The sequence below is a fragment of the Rhinatrema bivittatum genome, chromosome 4, assembly GCF_901001135.1.
Source record: "Rhinatrema bivittatum chromosome 4, aRhiBiv1.1, whole genome shotgun sequence".
NCBI lineage: Eukaryota > Metazoa > Chordata > Amphibia > Gymnophiona > Rhinatrematidae > Rhinatrema > Rhinatrema bivittatum.
The window spans coordinates 411,968,524-411,986,311 of record NC_042618.1 but is presented as its reverse complement, the minus strand read 5'-3'; the positions used below and the strand labels follow the sequence as shown (position 1 = coordinate 411,986,311).

The 17,788-nt window shown below is 43.2% G+C and overlaps 1 protein-coding gene across 7 annotated transcripts in view; it reads right to left on the bottom strand.

Annotated features, from left to right (window-relative positions):
- The window catches only part of USP19 (ubiquitin specific peptidase 19), a 239,525-nt gene extending 227,434 nt beyond the window's left edge, over positions 1 to 12,091 (bottom strand). For 3 of the 7 annotated variants that reach the window (XM_029601228.1, XM_029601226.1, XM_029601229.1), the window contains exons 1-2: positions 11,786 to 12,090; positions 8,058 to 8,335 (exon numbers count right to left, since the gene is read on the bottom strand). In XM_029601228.1, coding sequence (XP_029457088.1) covers positions 8,058 to 8,199 — 142 coding nt within the window. In that variant the 5' untranslated portion in view covers positions 8,200 to 8,335; positions 11,786 to 12,090. Of the gene's footprint in view, positions 1 to 8,057; positions 8,336 to 11,785 lie in introns of all 7 variants that reach the window. The other 4 variants (XM_029601231.1, XM_029601233.1, XM_029601227.1 and 1 more) reach the window with 3 other exon arrangements.
- Between the last annotated feature and the right edge of the window lie 5,697 nt (positions 12,092 to 17,788).

The window sequence follows — 17,788 nt, the reverse complement described above, 5'->3', positions numbered from 1 at the left end:
GTTATATTTATTTTTAGGAAAGGACCCTTGGGCCTCTAGGAAGGGGACATGGTATGAAACAAGAGAAAAGGTGCCTTTTACCAACCCTAAACAATTAGCTAGATACTTCACTTAGATGCAGCTCCAGCACTGCTAACTACATCGATGGTGGGGGTAGAAGGGAAATAGAACACAAAGTCATTTACAAGGGACAAAAGAAACAGATAAGTATTGGGGGGGGGGGGGGAGTGAAAGCTTGCTGAGCAGACTGGATGGACCGTTTGGTCTTCTTCTGCCATCACTTCTATGTTATCCCATTTGATTTGGAGATGAAGGAAGTTTTACCACCCTTCCCTTCCTCATTTTTGGTCATGTTTCCAAACTAAGTTTATTCTTCATTTTCTACCTGAGTTCTCCAGTGTTAACACTCAAAGGAGTTTGAAGTCTCTCACTGAAAGAGATCCAGTGGACTCTTGGAAGTCCTGCAGGGAATGAATTACCATTCATTCCTGGGAGAAGGAGAAGTGGATGTTAGTGAAGACCAGTGGCAACCATCCAGTGTTAACATCTCAAAAAAGATATAGTTGCGATGGAGAAAGTACAGAGAAGGGCAACCAAAATGATAAAGGGGATGGAACAGCTCCCCTATGAGGAAAGGCTGAAGAGCTTAGGGCTGTTCAACTTGGAGAAGAGATGGCTGAGGGGGGATATGATAGAGGTGTTTAAAAGCATGAGAGGTCTAGAACGAGTAGATGTGAATCTGTTATTTACACTTTCGAATAATAGGAGGACTAGGGAGCATTCCATGAAGTTAGTAAGTAGCACATTTAAGTAATCGGAGAAAATTCTTTTTCACTCAACGCACAATAAAGCTCTGGAATTTGTTGCCAGAGGATGTGGTTAGTGCAGTTAGTGTAGCTGGGTTCAAAAAAGGTTTGGATAAGTTCTTGGAGAAGTCCATTAACTGCTATTAATCAAGTTTACTTAGGAATAGCCACTGCTGTTAATTGCATCAGTAGCATGGGATCTTTAATGTTTGGGTAATTGCCAGGTTCTTGTGGCCTGGTTTGGCCTCTGTTGGAAACAGGATGCTGGGCTTGATGGACCCTTGGTCTGACCCAGCATGGCAATTTCTTATGTTCTTATGATACTGATGTGAGGACAGAGTGGATATCCTCCAAGTACCAAACAAGGAAAGTAAGAAGAATGGATAACAAGTAAGACGTTTGTTCTGCAACAAAATGGACAAAGGTATGAACAATGGGACTGTGTCAACTAAATTGAGTTTTAATATTATGTTCCCTAAAAGGCGAATTTTGGAAGCCCTGCGCACGCCAAAACCAGAAAATATGCACACTAGTAAGACTGGCTCGCGCCAAGCAGATTTTAAAAACAAACAGTCTGTGTACGCGTGTATCTATGTACAAAAATGAAAAGTTCCAAAAAAGGGAGGGGGTGTGGTGTGGGCGGGGCATTCCAAGATTTAAACTTCAAATCTGCGGGTAAATATTTACGCACACAGGCTTGTGCCAGGGCCCCTGCTGCATAAATTTACTTCTGCTATGGATGGCATGTAAGCAATAAAATGTAAAAATCTAGTCATGTCAGCAGGGTTTTAAAGGTCAGGGCTAAGACAGGAAAAGGGAGGCTATTAAACTATGGGGGTTTGGAAGCTCACCCTTGCTGGGCGAACTGGGAACGAACTGGGAAAACTGATAATAGTCTCAGCGCACATCTACTAAAATCCCCCCAATTACACAGCAGAAGCATTTGCGTGCACACATGCGCACAGTTATCCTATTTTATAACGTGTGAATATACGCGTGTATGTCCCTGGGCGCGAGCCAGCAAATGCATGCACACGTGCCCGCCCATATTTAAAAGTTACTGTCTAAATTTCTGACAGGAGGCTTTATAACTATTTATACCAATTTAAAGGATCGGGAATAAATTGAGTTCAAGACAAGAGCTAATTAAATGGAATTTCCAATTAATTTGAGACTTTATAACAGTGTAAATGGACTGTACACGAACAAGGATTTGCAAAATATTTTCAATTTTCCAACATTAATCAGTAAATTTAAATTGGAAGTCACTTTCCACTTCCAGCATGATTATTAATGCTGAATACAAAAAAAAAAACATGACAATAATGGATAAAATATGAATTGAATGCCACTCAGGGCCTTGGAGAAATTCTACCATGACAGGAAATCTTGGACTCAGAGGGGCTTAATGTCAAAAAGGAAGTTCAGTTATCAGAAGCCCCTTAGATTAAAGATGCCCTTTGGGGTCCTGTTATGGGACATCAGACAGGGGGGTTACATGATAAATGTTCAACCTGATGGAAATATCCTGCTAAAGTAAATAGGCTTCAAAAATCCAAGCAGTGATTTCTCAGATACAAGATTAAAAACCACTCATCTGGAAATAAGGTGTCACTAAGAACAATCACTATTTTTATCTGCAGATGTGTCATTTTTTTTTGAGGAATAAAGTTATATAAATGGAAGTGTCCCGTAGCCTGTCTACTTTTGAGGCATTTTGTTCTAAAACACCAAGCCGACAGGGGATTATCTCTAAGATTTATTAATTATGAACTATCATTCAAGCCTAAGCAAATTAAAGATTGGGAAGAACTTTTTGTTATGTCCTGGAATAAATGTTTTATTTGGAAAGCCAAAAGCACTTCATATCCACTCTTATTGTAGAGAATGGATACAAAATACTTTTCTGGTGGTATCTGAAGCTAGAAAAAACTCCACAGATACTTTAAGAACATGCAAAACATATGATTTAAATAATTCAGTTGGCCCTAGATGTTTTATAATAGGGAAATTAGTTACCCTTATATTTAAGGACCTAATAGTATTTTCAAGATTCTCTAACCTTTTCTGAACTTCAGGCTCAACTTTAATCTGTTGTCTTTGTACCTTTTCAAATGGTACCAACCCATTTTCTATGTCATTTATCTTTTTATTTTGAACTTCTAGATTCCCATTATTTTCCTTTACTGAATTGTTAGTTTCCCTAACTTTCTCTGTCAATTTTGCTAACGATCTAACTTCACCATGTAATTCCATAAGATCTCTAAGTGCCTGAAAAGTGTTGTCTGGTGATAGTTACAGCTTTCTATGTGGGGATAAGGAAAAAGCAACAGGAGGAAATAGATAATACACAAATATCTCTGATCTACTGCAGAAGTCACAAGAAGAATTAGAAATTAAAAATAAAGGCACATTGTTAATACAATTTGCCTTTACAACTGATAAAGACAATATATTGAAACAGTTCTTCCGTAACAGATAGAGTACCTTTTATGGGCAAAAAATGTGGATGTTCCCTGATTTAATTAGAACAACTCAATCACGCAGGAGGGAATTTCTAGCACTAAGAAAGGATGTGGTGGATAAGGGAGGTTTTTTCCTCTTAAAACAGGTGTATTGTCAAACTTGGGGAGAAATATTACTCCTTTTTAGAACCTGACCAGCTTGGAAATCTCCTTGATTTATAGATAACCGGTTAAAGTAGGAATATAGAGGAATCTTAAGCACTTTCTCTGAGTATTATTAGATATATGCCTAATTGTATCTGCTCAATTTTTCCTAGAGAGGAGTCTCTTAAATTTACCTTATATTTAAGTCAGAACAAATATTACTTTTGTTTGGTTGAGATTTCAAATATTTTAATAAACTTGTTCTGCAAATTGCGAACAACAGGAATATTCTTGTAATTATACTTGAAATTCATAAATTGAAAAAAAAAAAATCCACAGATTTTAGCCTGGTGTCATTGTGGCCACATTGGAATCTTTTTCCATATTTACAGGCCGATTCCGTAAAGTCGCTTGGTCATGCACACTGTTCAACACGCATTTGGCCGCGTGTATTCGAGGGGCGTCTATTACCCTTTATATCGTAGGGGTTTAGTGCCTCGAAAATGCACGGCCAAACCCCCTGAAAACTAATAGTGCTTATCACATTCAAATGCATATTGATGAGGCTAGTCAGTCAGTCACCCGGCATTCTGTAAGTAAAATGTACAGTCAATCCGCAAATTTTCAGCTAATAAATTAATGCCTACCCAAGGACAGGTGTTAATTTATGAGCAGCCCGGAAAACGTACAGAAAAGCAGTCAGCAGGTTCAGAAAACCGGCGCTCGTAAAATTGAGCGTCTGTTTACTGAACCCACTGACAGAGCCACCTCTCCTGGGTCAAGGAGGCGCTAGAGGCACATAATCGTCCCTAGTGCCTCTGTTTAGCGCGACCCCTCATTTAAATATAGGTTCGCGCACCTAGCCAGCAGGCACTCAACATGGCGCACCCATTCTCCCGTGATCTTTTCTGTATCAAGTTGTTAGTGGTTATGTGCTAAAGTTCAATTATTTTAGAATGAAGTACTTAAGATATTCCAACACGTAGTAGATATTGTAGATCTTGTTATACCATTGGACCCTATAATTCTACTGCTATCTCTTTATCCTTCGGATATCCCAGTAGATAAGCTTAAGCTATTGACCAAATTGTAAATGCTATTAGATGTGATATTGCAGCCTCCTGAAAGAAACCAGGTATACCATCTCTACTGGATCTACAGAAGCGCATCTGGATTTTATTCTGCATGGGGATGTTAACAGCTATCTGTAAAGCACTATTGCAAAAGTATTTAAGTATATGGAAACCTTTCCTTACTCTGTACAATAAACATCACTAGAATTTATTTATATTAATTATTGCTGATTTTTTTTCTTGTTTTGCTTTTTGCTTTGTATAACTGCATCTTTTGAATGGTTATCAGAATGTGGGGGGGAGGGGAAGGTGGGTTTAAAATGTTTGTAACCACCTGTATAGGCCTTTCTTTAGGGTTGTATTATGTTTTAAGATATCCATTGGATATCTTCATGTTAAACTGTGTTTCTATACTGTGGTGGTTTCAATAAAAATTTCAAGTTAAAAAAAAACAAACAAACAAACAAACAGAAACAGCTCATCAGGAATGAAAAAAAAAATGTTATCCCAGAGGTTCTTAATTTTAATGACGAAAAAATGTAAACAAAGCATTTGGGGTAGTTTCTTCAGTTTAATCCCTGTGAGCTGTCCTCTGGGACCTGAATTCTCAAGCAGCACAGCCAAGTTCTTCAGTTACTCTATAGTTGGCTCTTTCAGCACAGTGTCATGTTCCAGGGTTACTTCACACTTGTTCCCTGGGTAACATGTGCAGCTGGGGCAGCAGCTCTGCTATGGCTGAAGATGTGAAATTCCCAGAGATGAGATCTTAAGTACTGCCTCAGATCCTCAAGGAAATAACCACTGGCCTTTAACTCAGTTGAGCCAGTGGAAATTATGTTCTCCATTTCCCAAAGGAGTTGTTCCACTAACTGAGCAGCAAAAAGCTTTCTGAAGACCTTAGGTATTAGAGCTTTTTCTCCTCTTGACCCCAAGATCAAGTATTGCACAGCTGTGAAAAGTTATGATTCATAAAAGCACACTCTCAAATGTACAATGGCCCCATTAAAACAAACATTAAAATAGTATTAAGTATTCCCATACAAAAAAATAATACAATTAAGTGATCTGACAACTCTAGCTCCATTTATGTTGTGCTTCCTCACATTTGCCACTCTAATATGCAGATCTGGGTCAAGTGAGTAAACGCACAGCAGAGATGAACATTTAGGAAGATCAATAAATAATCAGAGTACTAGAAATGGAACAAAATCAGAGGTGAGACAAGTCTTAGCAGATGAAGTAGTAAATAATGAACAAATTATCAGCTAAGGACAGGAACTGGGGATGGCTGAGATTAAAGGAGAGAGATGAATCACACCGATGACACTGATTGCAGTTTCTTACATTTATCTTGTTTTACTAACATTATACCAAATATGTAGCAATTTTAAAAACCTATTTACATGCACAAAACCTTTTGAAAATTACCTCTATATTGTGTGACTAGGATGTTGCCTTTTCATCTGAGGAACTTGAACTTCATGCTACAGTTTTCCTCTCTGAATTTTGTTTATGTACAAATGGGTAATAGTGTACAAGAATTTTGCATAAACTGGGTGTAAGTATATGAATAATAGTGCACAAGTGTGCAAACCATATTCTGTAAATTGCAGGGATCTGCATATCAGACAGAGAATATTATGTACTTCATTTATTCTCCTTCCCTCACATTTAGTTTTGATATCATAGAATTTTAATTCTAGTGTCTCATTGTGGACTAGTAGTAGTAGAAAACATTTTTACTTGCTTAACTCCTTTGAAAATTCACTCCATTGGTCTGAATTTTCAAAAGGTTTATGCGTGCAAATGGACTTCTGAAAATTGCTACTATATGCGCTACCTTTGAAAATTCACTCCTATGTTAAGGCATGAGATTCCATCCCTCCAAGCACGAGATTTTGTAATTTGTGTCCCTGCCCCAGAAAACTGACTGTGCATATCTGAGCTCAAGAAGCTCAAGGTCTTTCTTGCGATGGTGAAAGGGATATTTTGAATTAGTCATTTTAGGTATTGTAGCTTTGGTCTCATCTATACAATGCAATCAGTAAACAATGAAACCCTGAAAATTTCCTTGAGCTAGGGCAGATGCAAGTAGATTATAATTTTGTTATTTAGAACACTTATCTTCTAAGTGTAGATTATTCTTGTACACAATTATCAGGTCGATACAGTAAAGTGTGCTCCGTCGGAGCGCACTGTCAGCCTGCTCTGGACGCGTGTTTTCCCTTACCCCTTATTCAGTAAGGGGAGGAAAACACGCGGCCCACCCGCGGCACCTAATAGCGCCCTCAACATGCAAATGCATGTTGATGGCCCTATTAGGTATGCGCGCGGGATCCAGTAAGTAAAATGTGCAGCCAAGCCGCACATTTTACTCTAAGAAATTAGCGCCGACCTTTGGGTCGGCGCTAATTTCTTCCGGCGCCAGGAAAGTGCACAGAAAAGCAGTAAAACTGCTTTTCTGTGCACCCTCCGACTTAATATCATGGCGATATTAAGTCGGAGGTCCCCAAAAGTAAAAAAAAAGTAAAAAAATAAAAAAATAAAAATTTGAATTCAGCCCGCGGCTGGCGGGCCGAAAACCGGACGCTCAATTTTGCCGGCGTCCGGTTTCCGAGCCCGTGGCTGTCAGCGGGCTCGAGAACCGACGCCGGCAAAATTGAGCGTCGGCTGTCAAACCTGCTGACAGCCGCCGCTCTAGGCCAAAAGGAGGCGCTAGGGACGCGCTAGTGTCCCTAGCGCCTCCTTTTCCCCGTTTGCACCGCGTCACCTCATTTGAATACTGGATCGCTCGCACCGGCGAAGGGCCGGTGCGTGCGCCGGGAGAGCGGGCGTTCGTCCACTCTCCCGCGGTTTTACAGTATCGATCCGTATGTAAGCAGATGGAAAATTCCCAAGTGGTAGGTTGCCCGGGACCCTAAAAATTGGTATTGGTGTCTGCTACTGGCCCAGCCTGAGCCACTGCTGACGAACCATTCTTTACCCTCCAGAGAGATTCAGGAAGAAGAGAGAGAGAATATTTTTGTGTAACTGAAAGGTTTTTTTGGTTTGTTTGTTGTTTGTTTTTTTTTTTTATTATTACTTTAAAAGAAAAAAAACCCCAACTCTACAAAAGGCCAAAAAAAAAAAAAGGAAAAGAAAAACCAAGAAAAAAGCCACAGTAAGAAAAATTATGAAAAAAATAGACAAAATTATAAAGAAAATCTAAAGCAAGAATAACACAAGATACAGTCCCCTTCTCCTCCTCCCCCTCCCTCAAAAAGAGCATATAAAACATGTAACAAAGAAGCTATTATTTTGCCCTGATTCCTAAAAACCTTTGGCGGGTATCCAAGTTATTGCTTTCTTTGCTTTTTAAAAATGTTTCCATCCCATGTACATTAATTTACAGAGCGTAAAAACTATTATCACATGAGATACGGTTGCCTTGCGTAATCATTTCTACACCTTCAACCATGTGAGCCCATGCTCCCTTATTTTTGAAATTAGATTTTTAATGTTATAAATTACATGTTTCCAGTACATTCAAGGTGATCAAGATGTGAAAAAAAAAAATCACAAATTCCTACCTTTTGTAGAACTGCTGCTGGCAGCTCTCTTGGCTTCTTTGCTTTCCTGATTTGCTTGGTCCTTCTGCTTCTTCTTGTTTGTTGCATCCTCCAGTCCCCGAGCAGCTCTCCTTTGGCCGGTGGCATCTGCACTATTGGACATTTTTAGCTGCTTGGTTGACACAAACGGCCCACCGGGGTCGGTAATGGAGTCTGGGTCAGGGGTTCGACGTTTTCTACCTGGCCCAGCTATCTTGGCGACTCTTTGTGGTCAAACCCTCTATCAAGGAACAAATGGCCTGACAAGAAAGAAAAAAAATCTCTTCTAAAAATACTGCCTAATGAATAGTATGTGGCCAAAAGCTACTGTTACTTATTTACATATGTTTTTTGCCCATTGTAAAACGAGCTCAGAATGAGGTACTTCTGCACTTTCTGTAGCATTTACACATATACAGTAGTTACATTGCATAATATCCTGACCAGTGTAAAATTGTTAGCATGCCTAGCAATCTGTCATTTTTTTTTTTTTATTTTTTTTAAAGAGACACAAGGAGAGTTCCCATGAAGACAGAAGGGGGTCCTTCCCCAACACGCACAGGAAAAAGTGTAAAATAATTTAAAAGAAAAAGTATTACCTCTGGCTAACTAACTTACAGGTCGATCCAGTAAAGTGTGCTCCGTCGGAGCGCACTGTCACCCTGCTCTGGACGCGTGTTTTCCCTTACCCCTTATTCAGTAAGGGGAGGAAAACACGCGGCCCACCCGCGGCACCTAATAGCGCCCTCAACATGCAAATGCATGATGATGGCCCTATTAGGTATTCCCGAGCGATCCAGTAAGTAAAATGTGCAGCCAAGCCGCACATTTTACTCTAAGAAATTAGCGCCGCCCAAAGGTTGGCGCTAATTTCTTCCGGCGCCAGGGAAGTGCACAGAAAAGCAGTAAAAACTGCTTTTCTGTGCACCCTCCGACTTAATATCATAGCGATATTAAGTCGGAGGTCCCCAAAAGTAAAAAAAAGTAAAAAAAAATAAAAATAAAAATTTGAATTCAGCCCGCGGCTGGCGGGCCGAAAACCGGACGCTCAATTTTGCCGGCGTCCGGTTTCCGAGCCCGTGGCTGTCAGCGGGCTCGAGAACCGACGCCGGCAAAATTGAGCGTCGGCTGTCAAACCCGCTGACAGCCGCCGCTCCAGGCCAAAAGGAGGCGCTAGGGACGCGCTAGTGTCCCTAGCGCCTCCTTTTCCTCGTTTGCACCGCGTCGCCTAATTTAAATACTGGATCGCTCGCACCGGCGAGGGGCCGGTGCGCGCGCCGGGAGAGCGGGCGTTAGTCCGCTCTCCCACGGACTTTACTGGATCGGGCTGTTAGGCCTAGATTCATCATTTTGCTATAATTTTCGCATGAATAGAGCCTGCAAAAAGAAAAAGGGGCGTGGTTAGGGTAATTTTTGAGTTTCCACAACACACGCTATTTTTAGCGCTTTGCATAGGTATTTACCACAACGCATGTTAAATTTATTACACCCGCGATATTTCCACTTCACAAGCTGAGAAGTGCCCAGAGAGGCATTTCCATGTTTTGGGAGAGAGACAGAGAGACTCTTTAGAAGGCTCTCATTTTTAATCTATTTATACCACTATAGGAGGGTCCATCTAGTAACTCGGGATGAGGTTTTGGTGGTGGTCCAGGGTTTGGGGGACGGTTTTACATGCACAGTCAGACATATCAACAGCACAGGACACATCAGTGAAGACTTGATGCAATATGGAATGAAGAAAGATACACAAAGATGAGATTTCTACAATGTACTCTCGCCCTAGTTTGATGCACTCTCTACCTACAGAACCTTAAATTCATATTAGCTTTCAGTTAAAAACAATATTATATGCATAGTTTCACAGCAAAGATGTGTAGGCACTCTTAGGAGTCCTATGAAAATTAAAGTTACAAATATGTTACCATATGCATTGCAAAAAAGCTGAGAAGCGTTGTTATAATGAAGATCTTGATAATGTTACTTATTTTATTTAAGAGCTTCCAATGCAAGAGTAACTGTCACAATGTGTCTTCTAATCTGCATTTGCCTCAGATTAGTACATAGTAACAGGTGGTATGCACTTGTGCTGCCTAGAACCAAAAGCAACAGCCTCCAAAAAAGATAAAAGGTACTGTAGCATTTACAAACACTGTCTCCTCTGGGACACAAACAAAATGATTAACCCAGGATTCCATAATCTGATCAAAGGAGCTGACCATTTTTTTTTCATAATATTTATCAAACTGAGAACGCCTCAAAATCATTTTTTCCAATTCACAGCTACTTATTTTGACATTTTTATGGTGTCCTAAGCTAGAGTACTGCATCTGAGGAGAGGAAATAAATTCAGATAAGTATGACAAGGATGAAGTTTGTGATTATGGTGCTTTTTACAGTGATGCAGGCACCAGCCTGTTAAGAAAATGATTAACACCACCATTTGATGTGTTATTCTTATGATGTATTACTTCCATGTTTTGTGACCCACTTTGGGTTGGACTATGTCTAAGAAAGGTGTCCATGTATCAAGTCATTCAACTTCTCAAAATCCCAGTTTGTTTCATTTTGGGTTGTTGTTGTTTTTTGCATGTTTGGGGTTTTTATAGTGCACACTGCAACATGGTGCACAGTTTATAACAGTTGTTCATGACATATTCTTTCTACACAAAGTACAGCGTAAAAGGGAGTACAAAATTGTAATGTTTGATTGATGCAACATGATTAGCTGAAAGTCAATACTTACTCATTATCACACAAAACCACAGCAAATGAAAATAACACACAGTTGTGTGTTTGCTATTGTCTGCTTTCAACATAATTTTAAACACTCAAAAAGACTCCCCTATTTAGACTGACTCCCTATATGATTCTCATAAAATCCAGTGTAATGCATTTTGCATTCACAAATATCATAACTATTTATTTTGACTCTTAAGTGAATCCCAGATACAAAGCTCACCCTAAGAACTGACAAAATCTAACGATTCCGCTATGAAAGATTTGTTTAACATTGGCTCTTTTTTTTTCTCAGATAAGTGCTCTCAGAATAGTTAAAGCTCCTTCAAGTTTGTGTTACCATATTAACACTCCAGTGCCAGCTTAAACTTGTGCAGTTATGTTTGAATAAATATAATTATTCTATAAACAATTTTCCAGCTCTTTCCACGACCCTATGCCGCAAAGAATAGGTTACAAGGCTGATAATGTATTTAAAAACATAACAAAAACAACCCCCTAAACTGCTTCATTGCTGCCCTTTCTTACTTTCACTTTCCTTAACAGTTCATTGACTGCTAAGCCTAGCTTGGCTCCCTAGCAAAAAGCATTTTACAGTCTTGCTTTGCTCTGAGAAATTGAATCTATCTTTCAAACATGCAACGGGCTGAAAGTTTTAAACTAAGGTCAGCACAGCCTAAAGATAAACCGAACTGCTTTCCACTAACTCGAGTCCGTGACACATCTACAAGCCTTCCTACACTTCCCAAGGTTAGGAAAGTCCCCACACCTTCCCGAGCGCCCAGTGACGCTTTCTAAACCTCCAAGTTCTCTTTGGCAGCGCGAGCGGCAGGCAACTCGAAGCCCAGACCTGCTTATTGTCATTGTTCCTTCACGAGGCCAATTCCTGCTCATATTTCCGGGCTTCCGGTGAGTGACCGGGCCGGGGGCGTGGAGACGGGAACCCGGTCCCGAGTCCGGTTCTCACTCACCCGGTACGGTCCAGCTGGCGAAGCGCCGCGCTCCCTCCGCTACGCTTATTGAAGCCACCGCCCCAAAGGGGCAACCTCAGGTGGACTCCTTCACTCCTTGCTACCGGCCTGCAGCAGCCACCTCCGCATCCCCAATCCACCACCGGCTTCCGCTAAAGCTACAACCACTTCCGCTTCCGGTCCTCGCGCCCTTCGCTGTTACTTTTGTCTTGTGTTTGTTTACTAAGGATTCAGTTTCCAACAAGGGAGCAAACACAAAGTGGAGGTAGAGGGAAGCAGAAAAAAATGCACCGGATTCTAGAACGTATTTCCTGAAGCCATCCAGGAGGTGAAATCACGTGACGGGGGACACTGCCAGCCGACCTACGCATTACGTAAAAGCAGCCGAGTGGCATGCTAAGGCTAGGTTGTACTATGGTTTGTGTAGATTGTTTATCCGCATTCAGTTGCCTAGTAGTCTCGGATTTTACCTTTTTTGAAGAAGAATTGAATAGAATTAAATCTTTTCTCTTCCTAAGGCTTGTACTGGACCTTTGGGCATGGGAGTCACATGTATGGGGGAAAGAACGTTAAGTTTAATGTGACTGGAAAGTAAGGAATGCAGAACCAATTTTAAAACAGCGACCTACTTTGTAAAATATGTAGAAACTGAGTCTTTTTGGCTAAGATCAAATATAAAATCTGAGCCATGACCTGAGGGTGGCAGGGCCCCTAGCTCTTAGCCCTAAGGCTTTATATCATTTTAGGTGGAGACAGCATTCCTGCACAAGCCCTCCCCTAAAGGCAGCCTGTGAGTAGTCCACAAGGAGGGGGTTAGCTGTAGTTAGGGTGTGGCTGGGTAGATTTGATTTTAAGGGAGAATAAGAAAATTATTCCTTACCTGCTAATTTTCGTTCCTGTAGTACTAAGGATCAGTCCAGACTGTGGGTTATGCTCCCAGTCCAGCAGGTGGAGTCAGAAGCAAAAATTCGAGGGGGTTCTATATGACGTGACCCCCTATGCCTCAATCCTCAGTAACTAAACTTAAAAAGCCAAAGAGAAGAGACGGAGGGATCAAGAATAACACTTGTTCAACAATAATGAACGAAGATTAAACTAATAACAAACAACCTACAAAAGGAACTTGTCAAACCGAACTGTGTAAAACAGAGAGTCCTGAAACCCCAGGATGAGCTTAGAAGAAGAAGAAGCAGAAAGAATAGGAGTGAAGAGCAGAGGCTTATCCCAAATACAACCCTTAAATACTAGGGAGGGCGTCTGGACTGATCCTTAGTACTACAGGAACGAAAATTAGCAGGTAAGGAATAATTTTCTTTTCCCTGTACGTACAAGGATCAGTCCAGACTGTGAGATGTACCAAAGCTTCCCTACTCCGGGTGGGCCGATACCAGCCCTGCTCTCAAGACACTATCTCCAAAGGAACCGAAACCCGGAGCCCGAACATCTAAACGATAGTGTCTAGAGAAAGTATGTAGAGATTTCCAGGTGGCCGCTCTACAAATTTCTTGAGCAGACACCAAAGAACTTTCTGCCCAGGACGCAGCCTGCGCCCAAAGGGAATGTGCCTTAACACCCAGAGGTGGTTGGCGCCCTTTCCCTATATATGCAGCAGCAATCGCACCCTTCAACCATCGAGCAATGGTTGTCTTAGAAGCCATCTGACCTCTCCTGGGGCCTGACCATAGAACAAAAAGATGATCATTGGTGGATTCCAAGTACTGCATGAGACATCTTTTAACATCCAGACTACGTAGCTGTCTGGAATCCGACACGGAGAAAGAAGGGAGTTCTACCGACTGATTCAAGTGGAAAGAAGAAACCACCTTTGGAAGAAAAGAGGGAACAGTCCTTAGGGAAATACCGTCCTCTGAAATACGGAGGTAAGGTTCTCGGCAAGACAAAGCTTGGAGTTCCGAAATACGACGAGCTGAACTTATGGCTACCTGAAAGACAGACTTTAGGGTGAGGTCTTTGATGATGGCCGCGCGTAAAGGCTCAAACGGAGGTCCTACAAGAGCCTCGAGAACCAAATTGAGACTCCAAGAGGGACATGGCGATCTGGAAGGAGGATTCAATTGCCGTACACCCCTGAGAAAACGGAGTATATCTGGATGAGAGGAGAGTGGAGAAAGCATTCCCGTCTGCAACAAAGCTCCCAACGCTGCTACCTGTACCCTAAGGGAGTTATATGCAAGACCCATGTCAAGGCCAGCTTGAAGGAAAGCTAAGACTTGAACTACCGAGGCATTAGCCGGTACAATGTCATGACCAACACACCAATCCTCAAAAACTTTCCAAACTCTGATATAAGTGACCGAGGTGGAAGTCTTTCTAGACCGCAATAGAGTGGAAATAACTGCCTCCGGATATCCTTGACGTCTCAACTTGCGCCTCTCAAAAGCCAGGCCGCAAGACAGAAGCGATCTGCCTCTTCTAAAAATATGGGACCCTGTTTGAGAAGACGAGGAAGATGACTGAGACGAATCGGCCCTTCGCGAACTAGAAGAAGTAGGTCCGCGAACCATGGTCTCCTTGGCCATTCCGGGGCTACCAGAATTACCGGTCCTGGGTGAACTTCTATGCGACGAAGCACCCATCCCACTAGGGGCCACAGGGGAAAGACATACAGAAGAATCTGCCTGGGCCACGGGAGGACCAGAGCATCTACTCCAAGAGAGAATAAGAGCGGTAAAGTGGTCAGAAACAGTAAGACAACAAGGTCCTGTCAAATAGTAGCAGACAAAAGTCTGAAATAAAGGCTATAGCCAAATAAAATATTAAAACTATGAAGCCCTTTCCTTCTTTTTTTTTTTTTTTTATTTCTTGATCCCTCAAAAGAATAGGAAAAGACCTAAAGAAGCTGTGCTGGGGACTGAACAGTCCCCTGCTCACACCTGCTGGAGTCAGAAGATACTGGGGATTGAGGCATAGGGGGTCACATCATATAGAACTCCTTCGAATTTTTGCTTCTGACTCCACCTGCTGGACTGGGAGCATAACCCACAGTCTGGACTGATCGTTGTACGTACAGGGAAGAGTGTTTTCAGTGCTCTCTGAGGCGCACTGTATAACCCGCAGTTGGACGCGGGTCGTATAGGTGCCTCCACAACGTGAAGTGAAACTAATAGCGTTCATCACATGCAAATGCTTGTGAATGAGGCTATTAGCCATTCACTCCGAATGCAAAAAAAAAAAAAAGTGCATCTAGGACACACATTTTTGCCCAGAGCAGGCATTAATTGCTGAGCACTCCTAACTGACAGATGGCCAATGCTCATGGGCTCCTGTTATCAACCTAGCTTGATGTATTCTCTACCTGGGTAACATCAAGCTAGGTTGAGAGACCATTGTACAGATCTCATCATTGTGTGAGTTTCCTCACTCCGAAGGACATCACATCTTCACAAGCGTGTACTGTTCTATTCGTACATCTTGCTCTGCATGTAAAAGTGGCCCCAACCCCTACACTACTACCTAAACCTCACCTCAAGTTACTAGGTGGGCCTCCTATAGTAACAAATAGCTGCTTATTATGGTGCCATCCCCAGACTCACACTCTCTCTCTCTCTCTCATATAAAACAGATTTTCCTAGCGTGTAGCAGATGGACTCAGGACCAATGGGTATAGTGTATTCCTGCTAGCAGTTGGAGATGGATCAGATTTCAATCTGACGTCAGCCCCTAGTACATATACCCCTGCAGGAAGTGCAGCTCTTCAGTATTTTCCGTCTCCATAGCAGTTAGGGACTATCTGCACACTCTCAAGCGTTAGATCAAATTTAAAGAAGAAAACCCAAAATTGAAAGAATAAAACCTACCTGAAGACGAGCCCCGCTCTCCTGCGGTGATACCCTCGGGTCCCTCCCCCAGTTGAGATTCCCGAGGTGATTTCCGTGGTACCTCGGTCCGGCGGCCGAATCGCAGCGAGGACCTAGCCCCCGATCCTTCGGGCGCGGCTGAGAGGCAGCGGGTGCATCCTCAAGCACGGCGGTGAAGGTATTTGCCCTCTCCCTCCGTAGTCGGAGACCGCCCGGGACGAAACCGGGAAGCGCCGAAGACAAGGTAAGGTAGAAATCTTCTACTCGAATCCGGTCTCTGAGGGTCGAGGACGAGCACAGATCACCGACCGGGACCAGTGCCACCGGGTTGATCTGCCCTAGCAGGGCCAGGCCCCGGCTATTCCAAGAGTCTGCCCACGTGGAGACTCTCCGAGGGGGTCGCCATATTGCCCGTGTGCTCGCCGTCGCCATCTTGGCCTACTCGCCACGCCATTCGCCTCCGAGCGCACATCTCTGAGCCGGGCGCCCAAAGCACTTGTGCGCATAGACTTACGGGCTCATAAATCCTTGCGCGCATAACTTTCACGCACATAGCCAAGCGCATATCTATGGCACAGCCGCGTGCACAACTTACACGCTCAATCTAAGCGCACCGGAGCGCATAAGATTTACGCGCTGACAACCATGGCACCCCCAGGAACAGAAATTAAAGCGCAAGGCCTCTGCCCGGCATACCACATCAGAGCCGCACAAAGCGAGGAGGCCGATGCCCTGTGCATGCAGTGCGAGGAGGCCCTGGGAGATCCAGCTCAGGGCCAGTCCCACCCAGGGCTGAGTTCCAGCTCCTCAGGGGGCACCCCGGACCTAGCCAGGGGGACCCCTCCACAGACGGGGTCCCCCAAGGAACCAGCGCCTCTCGGCTTTGATCCAGCATCCATATCATGGGTGGAGTTTTTCAAGGGGATTCACGCCTTTGTTCAAATGCAAACTGAACCTCTGGCTGTCCAACCACATACTCCACCAGAGGACCAACATGCTCCAGGCCCCTCAAGACCTAGGCACAGGCTCCCATAGGTTTACCGGAGGCGTTGCGCGAACAAGAATTGTCAGCATTTCTTGAGAAATGGCTGCAGGACCAGCTGCAACTGCTAAATACAAACGGCCCTCTGCGTGTGGAGAGATCCCATCGGCTGGGCCCTAAGCAGGCTACTGCCACGCGTCCTCGACCGGTCATCGCGAAACTACTCAACTACTCGCACAAGATTGACATACTCCGAGCTTTGCGAGGCGGCAGATCTCTGAGCTACGAAGGTCAGAAAATCTTACTTTTTCAGGACTTTTCGGTGGCTGGCTCCACCCAACGTCGCGCAATGGCGCCTTATTGTTCTCAATTAATTAATCTGGGTCTCCAGGCTACTATTCTCTACCCGGCCCGCTTGATAGTGGTCACCCCCGGGGGGGGTTAAGTGGTTGGAAACCCCAGTTGCAGCACGCACCTTTGTTGCCGAATACAGAGTCCAGGCATCGGAGAACCCGAAATGAATGCTAATTAATGTCTCTGCGGGGGAGAGATAGAGTGGAGTAGAAGAGTACGGACATGGCCTTGCATGTAAGTTTGTGAACGCATGGACTGCGGTTTATTTCATCTCACGGAACGCTGCACGGTTATATATCTTTCGATATCGTGCTAATACTTTGACCAATATTTCCTTTATGAAGCGCCCAGGGAGAGGTTTTTTTTTCTCTCTCATTCTTTTCTTCTGGGTTTTGCCTTTCCCCCCGCATTTGGACTGGGGGATTCTTCATGGGACATGGATCCAGCTGGCTTCCCCGCACTGGGCGGTGGACATAAGCTGGGGGATCCCTTCATGAAATCTCATAATTTGGCAGACGATGAACATCATCTTTAACTAGCCCTCCGGAGAGGGCAAGGAATGTTTTTTCTATCGACTGCCACTGGTCGGACAGCCTCTCTTAAAGGACCATGAAAATGGAAATTGTGCTGTGAATCCAGGATAGTTCGGGGATTCTCTATGGACAATAAACATTTATGGCACTCAATTTTCTAATTTTTTTTTATGTATTTTACTGCTTGTTCGAGGCTAAATATCCCTGTTCATTTCACAGTTATTAGTTTATTATTTTGTATTCTCCTCGTACGTGGGTCCTCGCTCCAGGGCCTCTGCTTGAATGTTTTTTTGTTGTATTCTATGGGGGGAAAACC